This window comes from Cyprinus carpio, chromosome A11 (assembly GCF_018340385.1).
Source record: "Cyprinus carpio isolate SPL01 chromosome A11, ASM1834038v1, whole genome shotgun sequence".
In the NCBI taxonomy this organism is placed as follows: domain Eukaryota; kingdom Metazoa; phylum Chordata; class Actinopteri; order Cypriniformes; family Cyprinidae; genus Cyprinus; species Cyprinus carpio.
This window is the reverse complement of record NC_056582.1, coordinates 18461099-18487439: the sequence shown is the minus strand read 5'-3', so window position 1 is coordinate 18487439 and position 26341 is coordinate 18461099. Positions and strand designations below refer to the sequence as shown.

Sequence of the window (26341 nt, the reverse complement as noted above, 5' to 3'; positions counted from 1 at the left end):
ACTAATTGTAGCATTCAGTGGACAAGTATTTTTGTAAAATGCTAAACTATATATAATTTGACAATTTCCTACATAGTTGTTCTAGTTTAATGTCTGTTGTATAACTTCATGATGTGATTTTTTCTTACAAAACAATTTAAATTGAATTCAATATTTTACAGATTATTTGAACTAAACCAAATTAACTAAAATACAGCATTAACAAAATAATATATAAAAAAATCTAAATAAAATATAGAAAAACAAATAACATGAAAATAAAAATATGAAAAGCATAAAATTAAACAAAACTGTGCTAAAAGTAAACTAAACTAAAATAATAAATAATAAAGTGAAAAAAATATGTCAAAAATAAAAATTAAATTTTATCTAAAAATAAAAATAAAATAAATTAAATATGAAAAGTATAAAAACTAAACTAAACTAAAATACAAGAATTAAAAAATCCAAATAAAATATAGAAAATAAAGCAAAAACTAAAATAATATGTAAATATATATAAAAAAGCAATATAAAATTACAAAATCTAAATAAAATATAGAAAATAAAATTAAACAAAATATAACAAATAAAAAAAAAATCAATAAAATAAAATTAATTGGTGCACCGACTGATCAATCTGTGGATTGACGGATGTCTGGATGGATTTTACATTGACATTTACTCATTTGGCAGACACTTTTATCTAAAGCATCTTACAGTTGAACTTACAAGAGATTTATCATATTATTTATCATATTTTCATATTTATGGAAATAAACAAGAGAAGTGCCCATTATAAAAGGTTTCAGTCATCGTTCGAAATAGTAAAAGCTAGGACAGGAAGGGATAAAAGAAAGACAGACTGATTTAATTGAATGGTACTGTAGATGGCTGGATGAATAGATGGATGAATTTATGAACTTATTCACTGACCCATTCATTTGTACATTGATAGAATGGATGCCCACCTTAGCATGGCATTCTTCCCATCACTCCTTGTACAGCGCAGTTGCCGAGTCTGATAGCCAATGGTTATTTCCCAGGATACTTTGTGGCCTCTTTCATCATAATGGTTTGGGTGATGATTATTCTCAGTGTGGCGTTTGATGGTGTATGAAGCTTTGACTGTTTTTTTCCCATCAATTTCAAAACCAAAGTCCACTGTCGTCTTTCCAACAGGCGCTGTCCCTTTAAGTCTGCAAGGGCTCCAGGGCCCCATCCACAAATTGTAACTGTATTCCTGTTGGTCAGAGGGACAGAGAGCAGGGTGGGTGTTGTCATGGTTACAGGGACGTATCTGGGTGAGGCTGGGACAGTCTGCTCCTCCATACAGGGGTGCTGCCAGCACGTGTCTGGTGCGCTGTTGGAGGGCCGACCCGCAGGTGCGACTGCAGGTGGACCAGTGAGTGAAGGCGGAGACGATGCAGTCGATTGGGCAGGGTAACAAACACGCCTGTTCTTGTTCCGGCACTGCAGAAAACGCTTCACACACATGCTGGCTCACCGTGGTGCCGTTAGTACGCTTCACACACACCACACCTCTGCTTTGTACTCCACGCTGAGCGGTCACACATCGATTGGCTGAGAGAAGAGGAATCGGGGTGCAGGGACCCCAAGGAGACAAGCGCCACTCAAACAGATCCTTTTGCCACTCACAGATCTTCACACATGCTCTCTGGTGTGGTGGGCGATCAGATGGAAAGCAGTTGGATTGATGTGTGCGCCAGCCTTCAGAATGGACACACCACACCGAGCGACTCTGGAGCCCGACTGATCCACAATCATTGGCCACACATCCACTCCATACACCTAGAGGAAAAAAAAAAAAAAAGACACACAGGATATGAAGTGAATTATATTACTATTGTCTATTAAAGCCCAAATCAGGCACAGTGATGAGCCTCTAGTCATTTCACTATACCACAGAAATACTGTACATGTGGATTCAGTGACACAAGAAGGATAATCATCTTTAATCATTGTAGAAAAGCACTGCCAAAAGAAATGAGCTGGAAAGAAAGAGAAAGAAAAAAAGACAAACTGTGGACTGTGCAGCTTTAAATATCACCTTTTAAGAATATGAAATTGGGATTCATTCTCAAAGTTGCTACAAATTCATCTCTTTTGGAACAGTGAATAGAATAGAATAGAATAGAATAGAATAGAATAGAATAGAACATTTTAAAGTTTGGGACCAGAAAGATTTAGTAACAATGCACTAAACTGATCAAAAATTACATTCTTAATGTTATAAAATATTTCTGTTTCAAATAAAAGATCTTTATATATATATATATTATATATATATATATATATATATATATATATATATATATAGTTCAACAATATTAGTTTTTTATTGTATTTTTTTGTATGTATGTATATATACACACACATAAACACACACACACACACACACACACACACACACATACATATATATACTATATATATATATATATATATATATATATATATAATCTGACTTTGTAAGCATAAAAGATTTCTTATATACCAATTGAAAATACAATAAGATAAAAAAAAAAATCTGTAAGGATGCATGAAATAGATCAAAAGTGACAGTAGAAACATTTATAATTGTAAAATATTTTGGTTTTCAAATAAATTGTGTGCTTTTAATATTTTTGCAATATCAGAGTTTAACTGTCATTTTGAAAAATGTGGCCTTGGTAAGCATAAAAGACATCTTTCAAAAACATTTAAAAAAATCTTCCTGAACACAAACTTTCGAATTGTAGTGTTCATAATATTAAATAATAATATTATTAGACAGTTTTGCAGTTTGACAGACATCATTACAACATTTGTATGGAAAAGAGTTGCTTCAAAATTCTCATTTTGTGTCCAAAAGGATACAAGTTCACAGGACTGAAATAAAATTATTGTAATTTTTGAGTAACTATACCTAAACAAGTCCTATAAAGCTAAAAAACAAACAAACAGAAAAAACACACACATCTAAAAAATGTGCCTCAAAATTTGATCTACATTACAGTTTAACAGTTGTTTCCGATCTCTCAGCCATAAAAAACATTTTTTTGATCATTTATGTTAAATTTTACCTGGCAACCTAGTGATAAACTTTTAAATGCAAAGCTGCAAAACGTGCCACCTGTTACAACTGCTTCCATTATCTCCTATAAGAAATAAGGGGACAGAAAGAAAAAGAAGCGATGGGAACAGAGAGAGGAAAGACAGAGGGGACAGATGCTTCAAGCAGACAGCAAAAGTCTGATATCATTGCTGTTGTTCCTCAGGGGATGTCAATGGCCATGTTATCCTCATCACACCACTGGTGAGGTCACCAAAAAGACCTGTCATTCTCCAAAATGCCACCTAATGCACAATGGAGAAGACAAAAACCATGTGACAAAGACATATGGGGTGACATCATTACTGTATGAGCATTGAGCTCAGCCTAACCCTCCAGTCAGAGTCAAACACACATTTGATCATTAGAGTGTCGGTCCTCACAGCGTGCTAATTACTGCTCGTGCGCTCATCCTCCTTAGTCAAATATCAATTTACTCAGAGGCAGGGGGTTCAGGTAAAACTTTAACCGCAGAGGCCTGTCCTACAGAGATCTCCCAGCTAATCAGGATTCTGATGGATGGCATGCTGATTAAAAACTCTAGATGTGGGAATAATTGCTTTGAACTGAGGCAATGAGAGAAAAAGCACCAGGAAAGAGATTTTTGTTGTTGTTGTTGTTGTTGTTGCATTGTTCTCTCTGAACCAACATTTTTGGGGCGGAAAATGGAAAAACAAGGGAAATGTAAAGCTTTTAACCCTGATGAGAACTAACCATAACTTGAGGGTGAGTACATTTACTCAAGCATTTCTAGTGGAAGATAGAGTAAGCCATGTTACCAGAAATGCAGATCTATATTTATTTATTTTTTCATATCCTTATGAAGATTATGGGCCCTATTTTAACAATCTATTGATGTGTGGAATGGGAGATGAGACTCTGATTTATGCTTGATTTATTTGTAACACATTAACCTCAAAACCTTTTCAGCTTTCTCTTTCTGCAAATTGTATGGTAGTGAAATGACAGCACCCAAAATACTATCAAAACAGTCCAGCGCAGCTCCATTCTTCACGAAATATGGTTGGTCATTTGTGGGGAAATTTTTACTTTATAAATTACAGACATAACCGATTTGCACGGGATTAAGATCACAGACAACCTCCACAATTATAACAAATGACTGGAGGTCACCAGGTAATACTAATCCCATGTGAATAGAGCTTTAGATGGTTAAAATAGGGCCCACAGTATTTTAAAATATAAGTTATTTATTCTTGTAATGTCAAAGCTGAATTTTCAGCATCATTACTCCAGTCTTGAGTGTCACATGATCCTTCAGAAATAATGATTTGATGCTCAAGAAACATTTCTTATTATTATCAATGTTGAACAGTAATATTTATTTATTTATTGTGGAAACTGATTTTTCAGGATTCTTTGATGAATAGAAAGTTCAAAAGAACAGCATTTAATAAATAATAAGTATTTAATATATATATATATAAATTAATTAATTAATTATTTAATGTTTTTTTACTGTTTTTTCACAATTTATCACATCCCTTGATAAAGAAGTATTAATTTCTTAAAAACAAACAAACAAACAAAGTATATATAAATAAAGACCTTGTGTTTTTATGATAACATACAGCTGTTCTTTTAACCAGTGGAGAACACAATTCATCATTAATTGCTTTTTTCCTAAGTATGACCATGAGAACAAATTTCCAATGACGTAAGAAAACAAGAAATTTTAGGGGCCATTTACACAACACCATTTTCAACTAAAAACGGAAAACTGTACGTTTACGAAAAATTATTATGTTTGAAATGTTTTCCTTACAAAAATGCATCGATTCCCTAAAGGAGGACTTTGTTCAATCCCCCCCACCCCGGAGCTGTGAGACACTTTTTATTAAGGATGGGTGCTTTTTATTTCACTTCTTTTGGACTGATGCACTGCAACACCCGAGGGTGAGTAATTTATGGGCTAATTTCCATTTTTGGGTGAACTAACCCTTTAAAGAATTTAAATTTTTGGGTGGGGTAAAGTTTTTTGGATGGAAATTTAAGAGAAACACACACACACAATTGTGTAATAGCTGAAAAGCGTAGAGTGACACACACACACACACACACACACAAATCACCCTCACAGATGTGACAAGCTTCTTTCAACTTTCAGATTGACTTGTATGTCTCACGGGGAGTTCATCTCCCTCCGTCTCTCATGTGGTCATCACTGAAACGCAGCAGGCAGGTATAGAAAAACAGAACTAAGATACGAGCAGGACCCTGTCTTGTGGTGTCACAGCAACTTAAAGCTGTGAGATGGGATGAGGTCACTCACAGGCCATCGCAAGCAAAGTCACTGTCGGCAAGATCGAGAGAGGTCTTACTCAATTCTGGCAGCACAAAGACAGAGATACAGTTTGAACTATGATATCTTATCTGGTAGAATCCACATTATCAATTTCCATTAACTTGGAAAAAGAACATTTTGAGTGAAAATTTAAATTGGTTTTCATTCCCGTAGGCTTTTTCCCCAGGCAAAACCCATCGGCCTCCAATGCTGAATATATTTCATTAGCACCAATCAGAGGCCTTGGTTCAAACACACCCGAGACAGGTTATTTTTCGCTATTCAAACTTTCAAAAGTTTAATCACCCACAACACAGAGTTCCCTCTATGGTGGGATTCCTCAGTGGCTGTACTTCCATTATGAAGACCTCCGGCAATATGGAGGCTGCAAACAACAGCACTGTACTGCTATATCAACTCACCACTGCATGCTGAAAACAGCTCGATCTATTGGTTTCTGTACATTTTTTCCAAGACAATCTAATCAGCAACCTTAGCATAGTTAGCGGCAGACTCTGAGATGAAGTCTTCTCCAGCCTGAAAAACACAGAGCTAACAGCTGTGGAAAGTTCTACAGTACACAGATTTTACCCTGTGCACACTGCAAACAACGGGATTGCAACAAAACTAGACCACTCCCATTCTTAGAAATATGATTTAGAAATGTAATCAACAAGATTTTACACGCTCATTAAATGTGATACTAAACACACTGCAGGCGCATGTGAAAACCCTTCAAATTGATCATAGAAAGGCAAACATGTGAATATAATTCATATCTTAAATACACATTTAAAAGTTTGAGAGTTTGATAAGATTCAAATTTTTGTAAGAAGTCTCTTTTGCTCAACAAGCCTGCATTTATTTGTTTTCTATTAAAATATTTTAACATGTAATTTATTCCTACAATGGCAAACCCGAATTTTCAGCAGCCATTACTCAAATCGATAGTGTTATGTGATCCTTCAGTTTATCCATATTAATTCCAATGTTAAAAACAGTTGTGTTGCTAATATTTTTATGTTACAATTGAAATGATTGAAAATAGAAATAGAAAAAAAATATAAATCTTTTGTAACATATGAATGTCTTAACTGTCACTTTTGATCAATTTAATGCCTCCTTGCTGAATAAAGGAATTCAATAAATATATAAATAGCTTCTTACTGACCCCCAAACTTCTGGCTGGTAATGTATTATACATTCAAAATATTATCTGTGTAAACCAGGTGACAATCTACAGTAACAATCAGTATCTTATGAGAGTAGAGGAATTTATGCTTTTGCTATTTAGAGGCCAATATGCTATGCTATGCAACTATGTTAAAACATTTTACATTTGTAACATTTTACTCTCAAAACAGATAAATAAGTGTACATTCTGTTTAGCTTATGTAGAGAGTTAAGTATAATTGGAGACTGGCTACTGTCTTGCTAATCAACAAGTGCATTGGTACATGTGCTACACAGCATGACTCAACAGTGCAACCATTGTTTATGCCGAAATAAATCAAATTATGTATTTATGATGTCTGAAAGTGTCAGAGCCATTAGTGTTGTTTACACATTTAAAAAAACAAAACATTTCCTGACCCAGAGGTCTCTGGAGATGGCAGCATCCTCCGTCCCTCAACTGCGTGAAGAAATGTTCTAGTCTGACACTCACTCACACACTTTTTGGGTGCATTCTGGGTGAAACAATAGGGCACATGACAGATTAATTACTCGCTGATGGTCACAGATGCAATTACAGTGCTCTTCTGCCTATCACAGACACTTTAGCAAAGGAAAGGGAGCTGTTTTTGGCCTGTCATGATTCGGTTCGAGTCTGGGGTGAGGACTGGTGGATTTTGATGTCTTAAATGCGAAAGACTTGGGATGTTGCTCTGGAAGGCAATGATTCTGTGGCTTATTTTTGTTTACTTGTATGTAAAACACTAGTTCAAAGTGATATGAATGTATGATGTGAATTTACACGTGTCCTCACAGATGTAGTTCATCACCTTAATTACTGTATGAACATGTTTACCGATTTATCATTTAAAAACCTAATAAACCCTGCTGAAGGAGAGGAGTCCTCTTTTTTTTTTTTTGCAAAACATTTTGTCCTGAAAAGTGTATTTGTGCTCATTTTAAAGTGTGGTTTAAAGGGATCCTTCACGCAAAATGGAAAATTCTGTCATCATTCATCATTTATTCACACTTGTGTCAGTCCAATTCGTAAGAATTACTCTTCTGTGAAACACAAAAGGAGACTTCCAGAAAATGGAAGTCAATATAGGGACCAAAGCACTGGACCCTATTGATACATGTTTAACTATGTACATTTCCTGTGAATGTAAATGCAAATGTATAAATGCAAAAAATTGGAATAAAAGCACCAAATTGTGTTTGATTGGTGCAAAGGTATAAAGCTTTCCAATCGTATTTTTGTGTATTTTTCAACATCATGGTGATGTGTTATTGGGGCTTTTAATGTATAAATTGCATTCTTTCATACCATACTGTTTATTTTATTAAGGAACTTGTGAAGCACTTGTGAGTTGCAATTTATATATGAAGAGTGTAGCTAAAATGCAAAGCAATTCCTGGATTAAAGCACTTTTATAGCTTTTAGTACATGTCTGTTAGTTTTCAGATCACCTTTTACTAGCCGTCTTCATCTCTCTCTTAAAGGTTAATTTCCCCCTTGTTTTGAGAGTCATTTTCTGTCCAGTTTGTGACATCAGATAGAAAAACTCCAGGGAAGCTGGGTTTCAAGCCACCAAAGTGCTTTTAAGACACAAACTCAAGAATCTGCTCTGTTGTCAGCACACAGTCTTCTTATTTCCAGAACAGGACAACTGAACAAAATTAAGCACAAACAAAGTTGAAGAAAATTAGACCTTGAGTACAAAATAAAGTGTGTAGGTGGCCAAATGAGCGTTTCTTCATGGACAGTAGGAAAGTAGACCCACTCCTTCAGGATGAAACAAGCATCGATTTTACATTCCAGGAATCATCACCCCCGTGGCCCTGCAGAGCAGCTCTTCGATCCACACACAACACGTGAGGAAACTCACTCAGAGCCTCTGAGAACTGACCACCGCTTCATACAAAACCTCTATATCCTTAACATCCCTACTTTGTCTACAAAGCCTTATTACAGTTGCCTTCATCAGCACTGGACACCTGTTGATCTGTCCCTCCATCCATCCATCTATCCATTCATTCAGTGTGTGAATTTTACAATAACTTTCAAAGGTAGTTAACTTTTTAAACCATCTTTCAGTGCCCCTAAATCAATTAGTCAAATATCAAGATTTAAAACAAAACTGATATTTATGATAATTAAATCTATTAAAAACCTAAATAATTAAAGTAGATATGAATTCATTGAAAACCCTGCTGAAATATCAACATACTCTATTGTTCGAAAGTTTGGGGTCAGTAAGATTTTTTTAATGTTTCTGATTGTCTGAAGTCTCTTATGATCACCAAGGCTGCATTTATTTGATCAAAAACACAGTAAAACAGTATTATTCTGAAATATTGTTACAATTTAAAATAACTGTTTTCTATTTTAATATATTGTAAAATATAATTTATTCCTGTGATGGCAAAGCTGAATTTTTAGCATCATTACTCCAGTCTTCTGTGTCACATGATCCTTCAGAAATCATTCTAATGTGCTGATTTGCTGTTCAAGAAAAAAAAATTCTATTATAGTCAATATTGAAAACAGTTGTGCAGCTTAAAATTTTTGTGAAAAGCGTGATCGATTTTTTTCAAGATTCTTTGATGAATAGAAAGTTCAAAACAGCATTTATTTGAAATAGAATTTCAACAATGTAAAAGTCTTTCCTGTCAGCTTAATGCAACCTTGCTGAATACAAGTTTTTTTTTTGGTTTTTGTTGTATGCTTATTGCATTTATTGTTGTTGCACTATTAAATATAGAATTTTTTTACTTTATGAAGTTTTTACACATGGATAGTGAACAAATGTTTAAAATGATAACACCCACATAAAATGAACACGCTAGTCATACCAGTAGCTGTTTTAATAGCTTCCATGTTCAGATCCCATGACCAGCTGAATACTTCGTCCCAATAATCTCCCTGTTAATGGATACTTTTTCTCATGGAATAATTTAATCTGAACAAGGGTTAGCAGACCACCCAAATATGTAGGAAGTTGATATTTCTGAGGTCTTCATAGCCATATGTTGGATGTTTTGTTACAAGTTCTGGAGTAGTACTTAATTGCGACATTTTCAAATGTAAGCTACAGTAGCCTGGATACGCCGGACGGCATTAATAGGCCAAGTAATAATCTTCTGTTCTTTGTGAGCTGTCAATCTCACACATAACAATTGTTGCCATGGTGACATGAGGAATTCTCAGTGCAACTCCAGCTGGATATAGGATTGATCAGACTTCACAGATAACACAGGCAGATGGTCTCACAGTTTTCTGAACTGCCGTACATACATGTCTGCTGATCCAAGATCTGCGACAACAAGGATTAATATCCAACCTGGACCAATTTCTATTTTCCACTTCTGTTCTCCTCTATCAAATGCAGAATACAAATGTGTATCACCTTGGTTCTTGACTGACTGTACTGTACTAAACACTGTCATTCACACATTCGATTATGCAGTTCTAATATGTGACTTCTCCAATTGGATCATCTGACCACAGAGAAATGGCTAAATGTGTCAGAATTCTCTGGCTCAGTCTGTAGATGCATCTTACAAACACAAACTGTGTGTTTAGCATTTCTGGAAACCTTGAAATAATTGTTGCAGTTTGGTTTTGCAGATTTATCCTGTGCGCTATTAGAGAAACAATATGAAAAAGAAAATTATGTCATCATTTGCTCACCCTCATGATGTTTCCAAACCTTTTTTCTTCCTTGGAGCACAGAAAGATGAATTTTTGAAGGATATCTTGGCAATTTTTAAAAGCAAATGATGATTGGGGTGTCAAGATCCAAAAATGACCAAAAAAGCAGCATAATAGCATCTTGTTCACAATATTCCAAGTCTTCTGAACTCATATGATAGCTTTGATTTGACAAAAAGCCTTAGGACCCTATGAGAGAAGTATCTGAACAAATCATCATATCTTTTCAATGAATCACTTTCATATGGAAAACAGTGACCATGTTCTTCAAAAAAATCCCCTTTTGTGTTCTACAGAAGAAAGTCATACGGGTTTATACAGTGAGTGAATGATGACAGAAACAAGTAATCATGGTAGAAAAACACTCATAATTCAGCTAGGGACCGCATAAATGAATTTCATTCTGTCGTCCAAGAAAAAGCTAATATTGGAGATATTGGCAACTCACCTGTTTTCCAGATGTACTGGCTTCTTTTTGGTGCTTCTGCCCCCAGTGGAAGGGACATTAATGCTACATAAAGGAGAGAAGCCCACAGGGTGAAGAAAAAGGTAATCGCATCCTTCAGAAATGCCATCTTTTGTCAGCTTCTTGGTATCTATCCTGCAGAGAAGAAACACACAATAGTCATTTTGTAATAGAAACTAAGTTAAGACATCTTATGTACAGTTTTATGGAAAATTAAAACACCAGATACAAAAATTTAACAATATTCATATTTTTATATTTTCTGGAAAATATTCCTGTTTTTTTTTTTTTTCTCTCTATGTTGCTGTGCAGTTCTGGGTTGTTCTGAAGTGGTTTCTTACTGGCAAAAGTCTGTAACATTTTGGTTTTTAGTCTCTCCTTCAATCTTAGTATATGCGATTTTTTTATTCATGAAGCTGATGATGTTGTGGATTATTAGTAGAAATAATTCTTCATTTAGTTGTGGGTTTTTTTATTATTTGATGATAATTATATTTTTTCAAACAATTGTTATCAGAAATATCACATTTATCCATCAAGAGAAAGCATATCAGAAACTGACAGAAATATTTTGCTTGAAATTGCCTTAATGTCTCTTAGGTATTGCAGTGACAACAACTAGTTATTTTGATTTCTTGACTTAATAATGAATAAAAATGTTAACTTCAATATATGTTAAACTGTTATGTCTAAAAATCTTTTTTTTTGTCATAAAAGTAGCTTTTTTTAAGCGAATTAAAATATAATTCAAAAACATATATTCATTTGCTCAAAAGTTATGTCAACAGTTACTTGCAAAAAGAAATAAAAAAAAAAAATGTTTTTTTGATTCCCAAAATAGCATGTGATATTTTCTTCTGGTAGATATTTTATACACATTGTTGCAAATGTCCTCTAATTGAGCGTCTTCTATGTTGGGCATATTGTTATGGTTTTCAATGTCTTTATGATTTTAATTGAAATTTGAGGTTACCCTGATCAAGAAAATAACTCTGGATGTTGAAATTCTCAGTCAAAAAGGCGAAATCTCAAAAATTATCATGATATATGCAATAATATGTAAAAATGCTTTTATACAAAATCCTTCCTTGCCTACCACGCAGTAGAACAAAGTACTTCAGCTTCTATTATATATCTGCAGTACTAATTAACTTCCAGCCACAGATCCAGATGTGTTTCATTACCTAGATGTTGGTTTAAAATCTCTGTGTAGAAATTTTAGCACAAGTGAGAAATATAGGATCTGCCAGAGAAGATTTCCTCCCTTCTAGATGTGTTTTATTTTTTGGATGTTTGTTTAATATCTCTTCCTCTTTGCATCATTTTATTCGTCTGTCTCTAAGGCACACATAAACACCTTCCTGAGGGGGAAAAATATCCATGTAGTCTCTTGAAAGGAATTCATTGGCATTTGTTAGAGCTTGTTGTATGTTTGGTGTGAACATTTAAAGGAGATGAACAGGACACTCAGTGCTTTCTACACAAAGAGCCATGGCTGATTCCACTCTGGATAGTGGATTCAGTGCTTTCTGTGTGAGAGGAAAAGGTTGAAGAGAAGAGGAGGGAAATAGAGAACAGATAAAAGGTGATAAAAAGCAGGAGAGTTAAAGACAAAATACTGTAGTGACAGACAGAGAGCAGACTCTAAAAGACACTTAAATGGGTCATATGATGCGATTTCAAGTTTTCCTTTCTCTTAGGAGTGTTACAAGCTCTTGGTGCATAAAGAAGATCTGTAAAGTTTCTAAAGTCTCAAACCCAAAGAGATATTCTTTATAAAAGTTAAGAGTCAACCACACACCCCTAAAATGGCTTGTTCTAACACGCCCCCGCATGTCTACGTCACTATGTGGGAAGATTTGCATAACACCGCCTAAATGTTCACGCAAAGAAAGAAGGCGTAACTTTGTTGCCACCGGCACCATATTGTGGAGACGCTGTTTCATTGTGAAAGCGAAAATACTTTGTTTGGCCTTACAAAAGAGGACACAACTAGAAATCAGTGGTTAAGTTGTATCTGGGTAAGTTCCAGAACAGTTCAACCCAAATATTTAGTGTGCAGCACATTTTATAGAGGACTATTTCCTGATCCTGGGAGAGAAGACTACAATGCCGGCTGTTCTGACTCACACTCTGTAAGTGCGTTTACATATGTTGTAACAGTTCTACATTGAACTTACTGTTACTGTGGTTCTTCTCCTCAGCACTAGGGGCTATGTCCTCCGGTGTGAGGGTGAAGACTCCAATATAAACTGAGAGATTAAGTAAAGTGGGGTGTGGTTGGTTTGATTGAAAAGGCAGGATGTTTGAGTAATAGCTCATTGTCTTCATCCTTTGTTAGGCCAGCGATGGGAAAATGGTTTCCTACTGAATCCCTGAGCCTTGTGTTAAATTAAGTGTATGTTACGAGAAGTCTTGTGTCAAGTTGCTCTATTAGACTGTGTATGATAAGTTAAACCGCAAAATCCGTGTGGGAAATGCCTTTGGATTATATACCGACGCTCTGTGGATTATTCATTGACTGATTCATCGTGCCATCGCCGGTATTGGAACGCTTGGGACAAAACTGTTGGCAACGGCCAAACAACGCTGGAAACACAAGTTTTTGTAGAACATATTGCGTGGACTGTTTTGAAGGATTTAGACATATTATGGAGAAGGGGTGAAACGGTTGTTTATGTGGGAAGGTTGCTTGTTGGTACACACTATGGCACTTTAATATATCAGTATCAAAAACTCAATGGATTGTATCCCATATTTTTATTGTGGCTTTCACTAAACTGATGTTTGGGAGAGTTTGTTACAATGTAAAGGATTTTCCACTGAAATAATTCAAATGTGAGTTTTGTGCAGTGTAGAGCAGCGGTTCTCAATTCCAGTCCTCGTGCCCGGCTGCCCTGCATATTTGTATGTCTCTCTTATCGCTTCAGACGTTTGTTCTATTCGAATGTAAGTGCCCTGCGAAGTGGACATCACAGGATATTCCGCCATGATTCCAGTTTGCCTGGCGGACATCTCGGCATGGATGAAAGTATGTCACCTACAGCTCAACCTCGCAAAGACTGAGCTTCTTGTCTTCCCTGCCACTCCAACTCTACAGTGTGATTTCTCCATCCAGCTAGGTTCTTCTACAATTACCCAATCAACTTCAGTCAGAAATCTTGATGACCAGCTGACCTTCAAAAACCACATTGCAAAGACTGATCGATCTTGCAGGTTTGCATTGCACAAAATCAGAAAGATCAGGCCCTTTCTAATGGAGCATGCTACACAACTTCTGGTCCAGGCCCTTGTCATTTCTAGGCTGGACTACTGCAATGCTCTTCTGGCTGGACTTCAAGCACAATCAAACCTCTACAAATGATTCAGAATGGAGCGGCACAACTCATCTTCAACGAGCCCAAAAAAGCCCATGTTACACCTCTCTTTATCTCCTTGCACTGGCTACCGGTTGCAGCTCGCATCAAGTTCAAGACATTGATGCTTATATATAGAACAGCCACAGGCTCAGCACCCGACTACTTCCACTCACTACTACTGTACGTATCTACATCCCCTCCAAAAGTCTGAGATCCGCTAGTGAGCAACGCCTCGTGGTACCAGAGATGCTCAAAATCACTTTCCAGAACATTCTCGTTCACCATTCCTGGCTGGTGGAATGATTTTCCCACCCCTATCTGGAATGCGGAATTCCTGACAATTTTCAAGCGACAGCTGAAAACTCATCTCTTTCGAAGCTACTTGACTTCATCATAAAAAACAAACAAACAAACAAACAAACAAACAAACAAAAAAACAACAACAACTGTCTTTCTCTTTATTTACTACTTCTCTCTCTAGCTTGTACTTATTTGAACAATTTCTAAAACTTGGTATTAAAAGGACTTCCTGTGTCTGTTTGCCTCGCTTTTAAGAAGAATCACTTTATGTAGCCTTAAACCCATAAACAATTGTTTTAGCAACATACACAGCAACATCATATGACCCCATTAAGATCCACTTAATTATTGCAGATCTCCACCGGAACATCTGTTTCAGACAAACTGTAGTCAATTAACCCTTTAGGATGGATGAGGGAGATTTTTGTGACGTCCATTCACGATAGTTTTGAGGTGAGAATTTATTAATGATTAAGGATTATTAAATCTCTTAAAATTAAACACCAACTGCACATTGCAAAAAATACCACTTGATTGTAATTTTACTGAATGTTCACTGGTTGTAATGGTCTGCAAGCTCTCATTTCTGCTTCCGAGATTCTTTACTAGCCTCATGGCCATTAGCTACTCAGCTCCACTTCCCATTCTATTCCTCCTAATGTTTCTGAGAGATAATACCTCCTTTTTCTCCACATCTGTCTCTTTCCTTTGCCATAATCCCCATACCACTCCAATTTCCAAAAATGTAAATCATATTCCATTCAGCAGTAATACATAACACTGACTGGATCTGCATCAAATGTTTCGTTAGCTGCTTTGGCTTTGTCATATAGTTTGAAAAGCCAGTCACAACTGAAGTGAGCTTAAAGACACAGTCCTCAGCTCCATTCCTCCAAGTGCTGTTATCTTAGAATTCCTTGCTCGTTTCAGCGTAAGAATGTAGATTGACGCATAGCATTAAACATGTCTGTTAGCGCTGACCGGAGACCGGAGAGTAATTACAAAGCTAATCAGTTTCGACAGGACTCCATTCACTCATGGGCTCTCACGCATGTGCAGACTCCAGTGCATCCGCACACACACAAAGTAGAAATAGGGATCTACAAGTGACTGCTTGATTAAAACACTAGTTTTTCAAGAAAAAGCCAGATAGATTTGAGCAATTGCAGGGCTCAGGAATTCACTGAAAAGTTTAATTAAATAGTCTGTTTGGCTGATTAAACGGGTGATCCTTTTCATTAAACCTAGAAATCTTCAGCTCTGTTTTTGAGGGTCGAGAGGTTGTAAAGAAAAGAATAATGAACAAATTTATCTTGATCTCCAGCATAAAGGTATCATTAGGCCCCCAGGAAACACAAAAACACCCCCTTCCTAATAGGTCTATTCTAGGTGGTCTGTTTCAAGGTATGTTGTTTAATATACTGTATATGCATGCATTTAGAAGGCCTTTTCAAGGTTTTATCATAGCAACAACAAGCACACTCATTTCCACAGCAATTTTCAGGTGGGTTTGCAGGACTTCTCACTCCCTTGAAATCACTTTTCACCCACTAGAAGTGCAATGACATTTTCATAATGCCAGCCTTGGAATGGCTTCTCATTTAAAACATTTAACTCTGTGTTAAAATTCACCCTTCCTTCATAACATCTCCCACGCTTGAGATTTAGAGTTGACTCAAATTTTCACGCTTCAGCTGAGGAGGAACTCAGATATCCAAGTTAAATGCCAACACGACTCACCTCTGTTTAACCTTTGCTTCAGCAGTATTGTAGTAATTAACCTAGAGGACAACAGAGCTAATCTTGTGTCATTGCAGCGGCAGCTCTCACAGATGTTTCTGCTTTATGAATTGGAGATCTTATTTTCTCTATCAAAATAATTAATGTGCAAATGCATAGGTTGCATTAATGAAGAGAGAACAACTTCAAGAAGATCATCAGGCCTGTACTTTCAAGTGACGATCGTTTGGCATTTAACAATGCTCTTTCACACAATGCAAACATATACTGATTTTGTATTGAATTGCACTGTTAAAAGAAGGATTTTGTAGCACATGGTTCATAATAGGGCCTTTTGCACCGCTTTAGTTCCAGAACTAAATGTACAGTACTAAAGTACCGGGACGATTTTGCGCAAACTGTTTCCCAGGACCATTTAAAGGGTTGCATTCACACCGAGAGTGTGTACTAAGACGTGGCGTAAGCCGGTCGACAGCAATGTCATTTGTGCACGGCTTTCAACAACGTTAACAAATTAAGAACAACGTTAACATCAGGAGAATGGAGGATGCTGTGATCGGAGCTGTGTTTTTGTTGTGTCTCATGGGTTTCACAATAATGGACATGGAATGTCGACGTATACGTAAAGCGATTGAAAGAAACGGAAAGGAGGAATAAGAATCTCCAACGACAACTGGCAGTGCTACATTTGTTACAAATGCCTGCACTTCAGCGTCCGTTTATTTATCGCTGTTCGTCATACTTGCGAAATAAGTTGGCTCAATATTTACAGTATCTTACACAGCGTTTTAAATAATGGTGGGTGAGCACAATGGCGCGGGAAGGGGGGTGCTGCGGGGGCTGCAGCCCCCCCCGTCATAGCATCAGCCCCCCCTGGTGGGGGGCTGTGGACTAACCTAATATTGTACTTAAAAACGTGAAAAAAAAATAAACTAAAAATAAAAAAAACAGACATAACAATGTGTTTAATGTGGGATTAAGATATAGTGTATAAGATATAAACTAATGATTAATTATTTTAATATTTCGTTGATAAAAGACTAACCTAGCCTCCTCAGGAATGCTTCCGTCACCGTCAGAATAATTGGCTTCCGTCAGAATAATGGGCGTTTAATAGCCGCTCTCAAGCGCACGACCGCATGCATAATTTTGCCACAAAGAACCGGCTGAAGAAATGATTATGAATTTGTCAAAAATAGCAAGGAGACATTTAATTGTTTATTAATAAAATGGTGTTTTCTGTGTCGCTGCAAAGACGATGCGGACTCGCCATGAACGCCAGAGGAGAAATGCACATTTCATATGGATTAGGCCTACATATTCAGAGAGTAGCCTATTTATTTTCGTTTTGAATATTTTCGTTTAAAAGTAGACATTTTTAAGCTCTTTATAATAGATAGCCTATATTTCTCAAAACTGTCTGTGAGGCACAAGCTGAGTTTCTGCGCCCTCCAGTTCACGTGCAATACAAGTGATGTGCCGGTACCTTATTACATTGTCTGCTAATATATTTGCTTGTTTATTAAATACAGGCAATGGGTTGATAAAATATTGATTAAAATTAAGATACAATTTAAAAAAACGAAAATCTTTTAAACAGAGTCTTTCTACAAAACAAAACTCAATAAAGTGGTCAAAATCATGTCTTACCCACTCCATGTCTCATAGGCTATTGCGCATGATGTATCATATCTTTCTCATGCTGCATGCTCACTTTCATAATAAACATTGATTAAATAAATAAAAAAATTACATTAGCCTATAATATTTAAACAAATATGAAACCAAATATGTTTTCTTTAATGGCTACAACACATAGCCTAAACAGTACAGAGATTTTTTTTTTATTATTATTATTTTTATTTATTTATTTTTATTAAACATCAAAGTACAAGTACATCAAGTACAATTTTTGTGTATAAAACAGTAACAATCACGCCAGGGGAGAAGACTAGTAGAGAAATTTAATGTCGTCAGTCACAACATAATGACGTCACATATTTTCCAACCCAGCCCTCAGCCCCCCCCCGCATGAAACAGCTTCCAGCGCGCCTGAGCACAGCGTTTTAAATAATGCGTCTGGCCAATCAATGTCTACTTACATCATGGGTTGTACCAGTTGTGCTGGTTAGACCCTGCTCCGGAGTAGGAGCTAATTTGGTTCCCAAAAAAGGCAGTCCAGTACTAAAATCGCACCCAGTTCCTGTGGTGCGAAAACTCCCCAAAGTGGGTACTTCCACAAATAGTTCTGGTACTATGAAAAGGTTCCTGCGGTGCGAAAGGCCCTAATGCTAGGTTTTAGTCTGGAATCACTCATAAGAAACTGTGTTCCTATGATATTTTTACATGTGCAGTCACAGTGTTTATGCAATCATACGTCCAGATCAGTTCGAAATTTTTGATAATTACTTCACTTTGTTCAAATGTTAGGTATCATTATGGAAGGTTCTGATGTATGAAAAATAGAGTAAAAACAGAAACATTCGGATAATTTTTTTTACAATTTAAAATAATTGTTTTATATTTTAAAATAGAATTTATTCTTGTGAAGGCAAAACTGAATTTTCTGAATACTGATTTGCTGCTATATATATATATATATATATATATATATATATATATATATATATATATTTATTTTTTTTCTTTGATGAATGGAAATCTCAAAAGAACAGCATTTATAAATGATTTTACTGACTCTTTTGATTAATTTAATTCATCCTTGCTAAACACAAGTTTAAATAATAATAAAAAAAAATCTATACTTTTTTTTCTATATTTAATACATTAAATAATATATGTTTTAATAATTTAAAAATACATTTTAAAATTACATTTTAATAAATTACTTTTTTTTAAGAAGAAGAAGAAATAAAAAAGGCAAAATATACTGTATTCCCCCCCCCTTCAGAAAATGTGTAAAAGAACAGGATAATGAAGACAGTAAAATCCCTGTTGTCTCCAATTAGTGTTCACATACAAGACAGACGGCTGCAAGTCAGTGGCGTCAACTATATCAGGTAACTACTTTAATGTCAGTGTTAATCCACGTCACAGAGTGTGTACGTTTTCTCTAGTTCACTTTGTAATTATGTGCATCAATTTCATGTTTTACTTTGTAAAAAGAGTATCTCAGAGCCTTTGGCATGAGTCATAACTGGACAGATCAGGTAACAGGGCTCAACGGCTCATTGTATGCAGTGCTCAGTGACAAACTGATCTTCCCTGCTGCTGAGTCAATTACAGTTCAATTAGGACACAGACCCTGCTGTGGCCCCGAGCTCTGCAGCAGGAAGCATATGGCAGCTATACAGAGCCAAACCAGCCCCGGCTCAGCAGGAAACTGTCGCAAATACACTTATGAACCCAAGTGGAAATTAAAGAATCAATAAAAATTTAGTTTCTATAGGGTTCAAATGAGAGCTGTGCAGAGCTGCTGGATTGAACATCTGTTTTTGTAATTTCCTTGGTGGCTGAAGAAAGCTAGGTCTTAAATAGGATGAGGTACAGACCTATAATTGGTAAAGTGTATGGAAAACAGAGCGAGTGCAATTACAGATACGTCCAATGGCTTTGAAATTGGCTTTCAGGCTTCAATACAGTCCACTACATACATGAAAGTTCAGCGTCCAAACATTGCATTCACTAGGCACTAAATGCAATTAAAATTAGCTTTGGCTATTATTTCACAGATACTCTCTTTTAATAGAAACTGCAACATAATACATGGTTTAATTAAAAAATTATTAATTGATAGTCTAACACACTTGTGTGTCTTCTAGTGACATTTATCTCAGCAACAACAAATTATGTTGTTGCTGAACACATATTTTCCAACAACAAATAAACAACATTAATATTAATAACAATTATTTTTTATTATTATTATTGTCAGCACTATTGTAGTTGACATAAACAATTTATAATAAAAGAAAAAACAATCTACTAAAGAAAACATGCCAGACTTCCAACATCAACAACAACAACAACAATTATCGTTATTGTTGTTGTTAAATGGCACTAGAATTGCCTGACTGCTTTAAGACCAAACAGAAGAATCTGCCAGCTGGTCGCATTGCAAGCAAACAGTAAGTGATTAAACCACCAACATGGAAATATGAAGAACAAAATCATATGTCAGATATAGTTTCAGCTGAGATCTCATATATAAAGCTGCGAGTCACACAGCGACATACACTGGAGAAAACAGTGGAATAACTGCATTGCCCAAAGAAAGAAAATATAGCTTCTATATTAAAAATAATGTAAAATACAATTTTGTTGCCAGTAAGGAAGATTTATGGCCATTACATTCACCCTCCATTGGCCAGTGCAGCAAAAATTTAATATTGGACCTTGTGCAAGTGCATAAAAAACTAAGGATCTATGTCTTCTCCTATAGCTGAGATGAAAGCAAACAGCCGCATTTAGGATCTCTCAGTGACAACATCCGTCTTTTAATATCTCAACATCTGACAAACAGCAAAGACTTAAGGCAGTAAAACTGAAGACACAGAGGAAGAGAGAGAGAGAGAGAGAGAGAGAGAGAGAGAGAGAGAGAGAGAGAGAGAGAGAGTCTATTAGTCTTTGAGCTAATTTTCACACAGATTGAAATACTGTTGTTTTCATGAATGCCACACTAATGAGAGTTTCTGCATAAAAAAAACAGAGCGGGAAGTGGGTTTCAAAGTGCTTCACTTAAAGCAAACTCAACATGTTTTTGAGTTGTCTTTGATTGTCTTTTCTTTCATCTGTTCTTCATAGTCCCATTGTGATTCTTAGCTGTGAGGCCTGGAAACTGGGCTCAGGATCTTTTTTTTCATTCACTTTGTTTCAACTCTCATTTAAAACAACAGAGAGAAATGCTCAGACAAATGCCGAAACTTTAACCTTGTTTTTATAAAGCTTTCTTGTTTTATCTGTGAACGCTGCGGGTTTATGAAAGATGAGACAGTGAGCTAACAGTGATAGATTGGGAAGTGGTCCTTCAGCTATAGTGACATGTAAAATCAAATCAAATCAAATCAAATCAAATCAAATTAAATGTTTAATGAATAAAAATATAAAGTAAAAACATTTTTTTAATATATATATTTATGAGCCCTTTATGAGGATATTAATGGCTAGTGTGATGTCCCATTATTCCCATTAACATGCATTGGGTTGTCTGAATTGACTGAATTGTTGCTTCTAAAGAAACCCTCGGTACTAGTGTGGACACTGCATCCTGCCAAACTTCTGATGCCTTTGAAGAGCCAGACAGGACCAGCTGCTGTCAGTCCTTTGATGCCTCTATACTTCATCACTGCAGGATCATCTCTAAAGTTCTCAGACTCTAGCACAACTTCACTTGTTTCACAAAGTCCTGGAGCTCTCCACTGGAAGTTCCACAGCAGCATTTTGAGATCAAACAGCAGAATGCTGCTGTCTAGTATTCTGGTTTGTAACATTCAATTAAAATGACAGAAAAAAGACAACTTTAGATTAGGACAGAGGAAACTTCTAGATGTGCATGTTCCACGCTAGATGTGAACATCAGTCAGGTTAGGAATCTCAAAGGCATTTCTCAGATAAACTGTCAAAAATTAAAATACTGACAGGTGCTAATATGCAGATAGAAGGTACACATTTTGTATATGAAAGTGAAATGTGAATTAAAAAAATACTTTTTTGCTTGTAAAAAACAACTGTTGTAGAATCATTTTAGAGTCACTATCTGCGTCTGTGTTTCAATAAAGCATTTTTTGAAACAGTCCATCAGAGTGTCCTATTAAGAAATCACCTGAAGCAAAGAGAAATGTCAAACACACTCACTCTACATCTCTTCAGATGTGTCTACTCTAAATCATTCTCACTAAACATCAATTTATTTTTGCACAGCAGATGCTGTGACTTTCTCATATGATGCTTGATACCAGGAACCTTCAAGTGTGTAGCAAATCAAATCAATGATCAAATAAACCAAAAGACTGGCGAAGCACAAACTACCATAACACTCATCGATGGGCTTCAGCCCACTGACTGCACTTTAGATAACTCGTTTTACAGCAAACATGGATTTATTATTTAACACATCTGTCATACTTTCTCACAAAGTATGTACCTGTAATGAAAGTGACAGCGCATTCAGGATATGCTTTTAACAGTATCTGGGTTCCCTGAGAATCAAATCCACAACCAGTACTGCCAAAACATTTTTCACTGCTACTTTCGATTCATCAGACATTTATTAGTAACCACAATAATGAGGAACATAATTATTCTATCTTTGCTTTTCTTCACAATGGTAATTTAGAGTCTTCCCCACACATATGAAATATTATCTGCCGACTGATGACCTAACTGTCTGCTATTAAAATGTTTTGATCCATAGTATAAGTCAAGCCAGTTTTTGAATAAGTGCAGTTTTCAGTCATTTATACGACTGTGTACAAAGCTGCCAAAGGTGGAAGACCACCAACATTGTTCCCTGCAAAAACAAACATGTTTACAAGATTTGTGTTGATAGAGCTTGAGTTCTTCAGTGTCTGAAGAAGGCTTGTATTGCGAGCTTTGTATGATGAAGAGTATAATCTCAGTTGCATGGGTCATGCTTTTGGCAGGTGGCAGTTTTCAGAGGTCTGTGTCTGTTTGGATTATTCAGAGCATGTCTATCTGCTTCACAATGACCATTTGGCCTCTGTTTAGTGAGATGCTGAGGGCAACCCAATGGTATTAATTATTCAATCATGGCTTTTCATAATTAAACTGGAGAAGCAGTCTGCATTGAGTCTGTGGAGTTTTCATGTGGAATCTATGTGTGTGCATGAGTATATGCTTTGGTGTATACTGGATCCCCTGCAGGCTGAGCATCGTAATGAGGTTAATTAGCAGATTTAAAGATATAATACAGACAGACGCGCGTGTGAATAGCAATGAGCGCTCCAGCACTCCATGTTTGGATCGATTTCTTTGGAGAGGAAACAACACAGTCATATTCGGTCTCACAAACACCCATGCACACACACTTTAGACTCTTTTATACACCCATTTCAAGTGGGAATTTACTATCTTTTCGCTCAAAACTTCATCTGACTCTTCTTTCCCAAACCAAACCAATGCTTTTCCCAGTGGAGAACTGTAGTTGGGAATAGCAGCTGAAATATAAGCGTAATTGTTATTATATCCATTAATTACTGAACGGAACAATTTGAACAACGAACGGAACAACAGAACAACACGGCAGCACACTCAACATTAAATACAACAGAAATCATTTCTTGACAATAACAGCATAAATGCTTCCTCTGAGATCAAAAATAAACTCATTTACTTTCAAATGCACTTTTAAATTGTTAAAAGACCAGTGTTACGTGGTGTGCCTGACCCCTTTATTTAAAAGCAATTAACATAATTACCCCAGCAAAACCTTGATTACTAAGTGCCCCCAACTACTGTACCCATTCATATAAATTATGAAAACAATAGCATTAATTATGAATCAAGCTCTGGGCTTTAAACATTCACATCACACTCTGGTACACATCACACATTCATTCAATCTTCCGTCACTAATGTGCACTTGTAACACGGAAATCACATGTTCACGCCACACACTGCATTCTTCTCTCACAATGGATCTGAACAAAGCACCGATGGGCCCATTTCAAATGCATGACCCTCAAAGCCATAAAATGAACACACAAATATTTTATGGCTGTATAAATGGATACACACTCAAATCCATCACAACATAGATCTGTAAAAGTGACGGTGAGATTCCAACCGGTGTGAAAAGGAAGGGAAGTAACAAAATTAAGAATGGAGTACAAAGGGAGACATGAAGAAAAAAAGAAGAACAGAGATGGAGATAATATTAAAGAGGACAAAAATTAAACAATGAGACAAAAATGTAAAATATATAGGAGTTGAAAGGATGATAGAAGGAAAAGTAGACAGAGGCAGAGAGTAAATGTACAGTCTGATAGTTAGGTAGATTGACAGACAGTGTGATGGTTAAACAGATGATAGACAAAAAAATAGTTTGATTCTTAGGTAAAAGGACAGATGGATGGATGGATGGATGGACAGACAGACAGACAGACATACAGACAGACAGACAGACAGACAGACAGATGATAGATAGACAGACAGACAGACAGACAGAGATAGATAGATAGATAGATAGATAGATAGATAGATAGATAGATAGATAGATAGGTAGGTCAGATAGATATATAGATAGATAGATAGATAGATAGATAGATAGATGGAAAGAGAGGAACAAAAGCAAATAAGGAATTAGTATGAGGGAGGTGACCCTGAAAATTTGAGCCATTAGAAGCCCATCTGTGAAGACCACAGGTAAGATGTCGCCTGCTTTAACTTTAGTGGAAATTTAATTAAAAGTGGGGCAGGAAAAGACAGCAGCCATATGTCTCATGCTCAGATGGGTTCTCCTTACAATTCAGGATGAAGTCATGGGTAGACTGATACACCAGCTCTTGAAACCAAAACACCTGCTTTTCACTTTTCTTTAAACCTTGAACAACAGGAAGAGATGTGGGTGGACTGGCATCAAGGTCACATTGCACACACCGATAAATGTCTTCAGATGTGTATAGAAACATCTGTTTATCTCTGCCTGCTGTTTTTGTCACTTTCTCCTTCAGTCTCAAAGGAGGGAGGGCTTTATCGGCTAAATAAGTTAGTCTATTGAAACTTCCTGGCTGCCTAAACAATCTGAAACTGACAATCATAGTATTAAAAAAACACAAATAAGGTCTATTCAGTTCTAAATCATTTCTCCTAGACACAACTGAGAGCAAATTTTCATTAAAGGTGAAGCATTTAATTCCTGTCACTAGCAAAAAAATTCAATTTCCATAAACTCTCACTCTAAAACAGTTAGTCTTGCAACCCTATTAGTTGACTGAAAGTTATGGCATCAGGCGAATCAGACACTCAAATGAATCACAGTGTTTGCAAGATTTGGAGAACTTTACAGACAAATGGCTGGCTTTATATTATTCTTTACATTAATCTGGAACAAGGAAACATAATTTTACATCATGTAATTTTTTACTCTGAGACAGTAATCTCACATGCAAATTTCCAAAGAGATCTCAACAGTCACAGATGCTTCAGATTTGCAGAAAGTCAGAGATCTCCATATGAACCATCAAGAACAACTTATCCGAGCTATGCAGCCTACATTAATTTCATAACTTTATACTCTTACTTCAGTATATGACAATAATTGCCTCTTTTATGTGCCCTTAAGCATTTTAAAACAAACATCTAAGCCAAAGTTGATACTTCAAAGAACCATATAACTGAAGCTGTAAAAGAGCAGCCTTGAGCAATAATATGAGAAATATACAGACTTACACAGTAAAACAGTCTCACAGAAAAGATTGTAGTTTATCATCCATCAAAAATGTCAAAGATCTAAACAATCACAGGATCTTTTACTTCTCTCTCTCTCTCTCTCTCTCTCTCTCTCTCTCTCACAACCACACACACACACGCACAGCCTTACCTGTCTGTCCTCCAGCTTCCTGTGAGTTCTCCAGCCTGTGAGATGTGAGCAGAAGAAGGGTAGTGAAAGAGGAGGAGGACAGGGAGCTGAAAGAGAAAGATAACAAAAAGGAGGATGGAGAAAAAGTGTCAAATAATGAGGAAGAGCAAAAAAAAAAAAAAAAAAAAAACGCGAGAGAATGACTGATTAATGTGTGTGAAAGACAGATAGAGAATATATTATCCCAGTGGACATCCTTTGCTGAAGATAAAGTGGCAGAGAGGAGAGAGAGACAGAGAGGTGTTGTACGGACACTGGCAACACTAGCTATCTCTCTCTCTCGCTCGTTCGCTCTCCCTCTCTCTTCCTCTCTCTCTTTCACTCTGCCAGCACTCAACTCCCCCTCCACCCCTTCCTCTATCTCATTGTCAAATAATGGATCAGCATTGAAAGCATATCAGACCGGGTTTTAAAGAGTTTAACGCTATGATAATCTCATACATATTATCAGATCACAAACATTTCTTGTTAGAATTTGTACAGAAGATGTTGCTAATCTCCTTTAATATCAAAATCACATCCTTAGCGGTGCTTTCTAAGTTTCTAATGTTTTGGAGGATCCTTTAGAGACCAGAACATCACAGAGACTTTCTAACTAGTAATGGGAACTTTCGAAATCTTCGCAAATCT

The 26341-nt window shown here is 36.2% G+C and overlaps 1 protein-coding gene across 1 annotated transcript in view; it reads right to left on the bottom strand.

Annotated features, from left to right (window-relative positions):
- Nucleotides 1-26079, bottom strand: part of LOC109072868 (thrombospondin type-1 domain-containing protein 7B-like) — a 54166-nt gene extending 28087 nt beyond the window's left edge. Inside the window, exons 1-3 of the mRNA XM_042766621.1 lie at nt 25673-26079; nt 10736-10888; nt 951-1791 (exon numbers count right to left, since the gene is read on the bottom strand). Coding sequence (XP_042622555.1) covers nt 951-1791; nt 10736-10862 — 968 coding nt within the window. The 5' untranslated portion in view covers nt 10863-10888; nt 25673-26079. The remainder of the gene's footprint in view (nt 1-950; nt 1792-10735; nt 10889-25672) is intronic.
- Between the last annotated feature and the right edge of the window lie 262 nt (nt 26080-26341).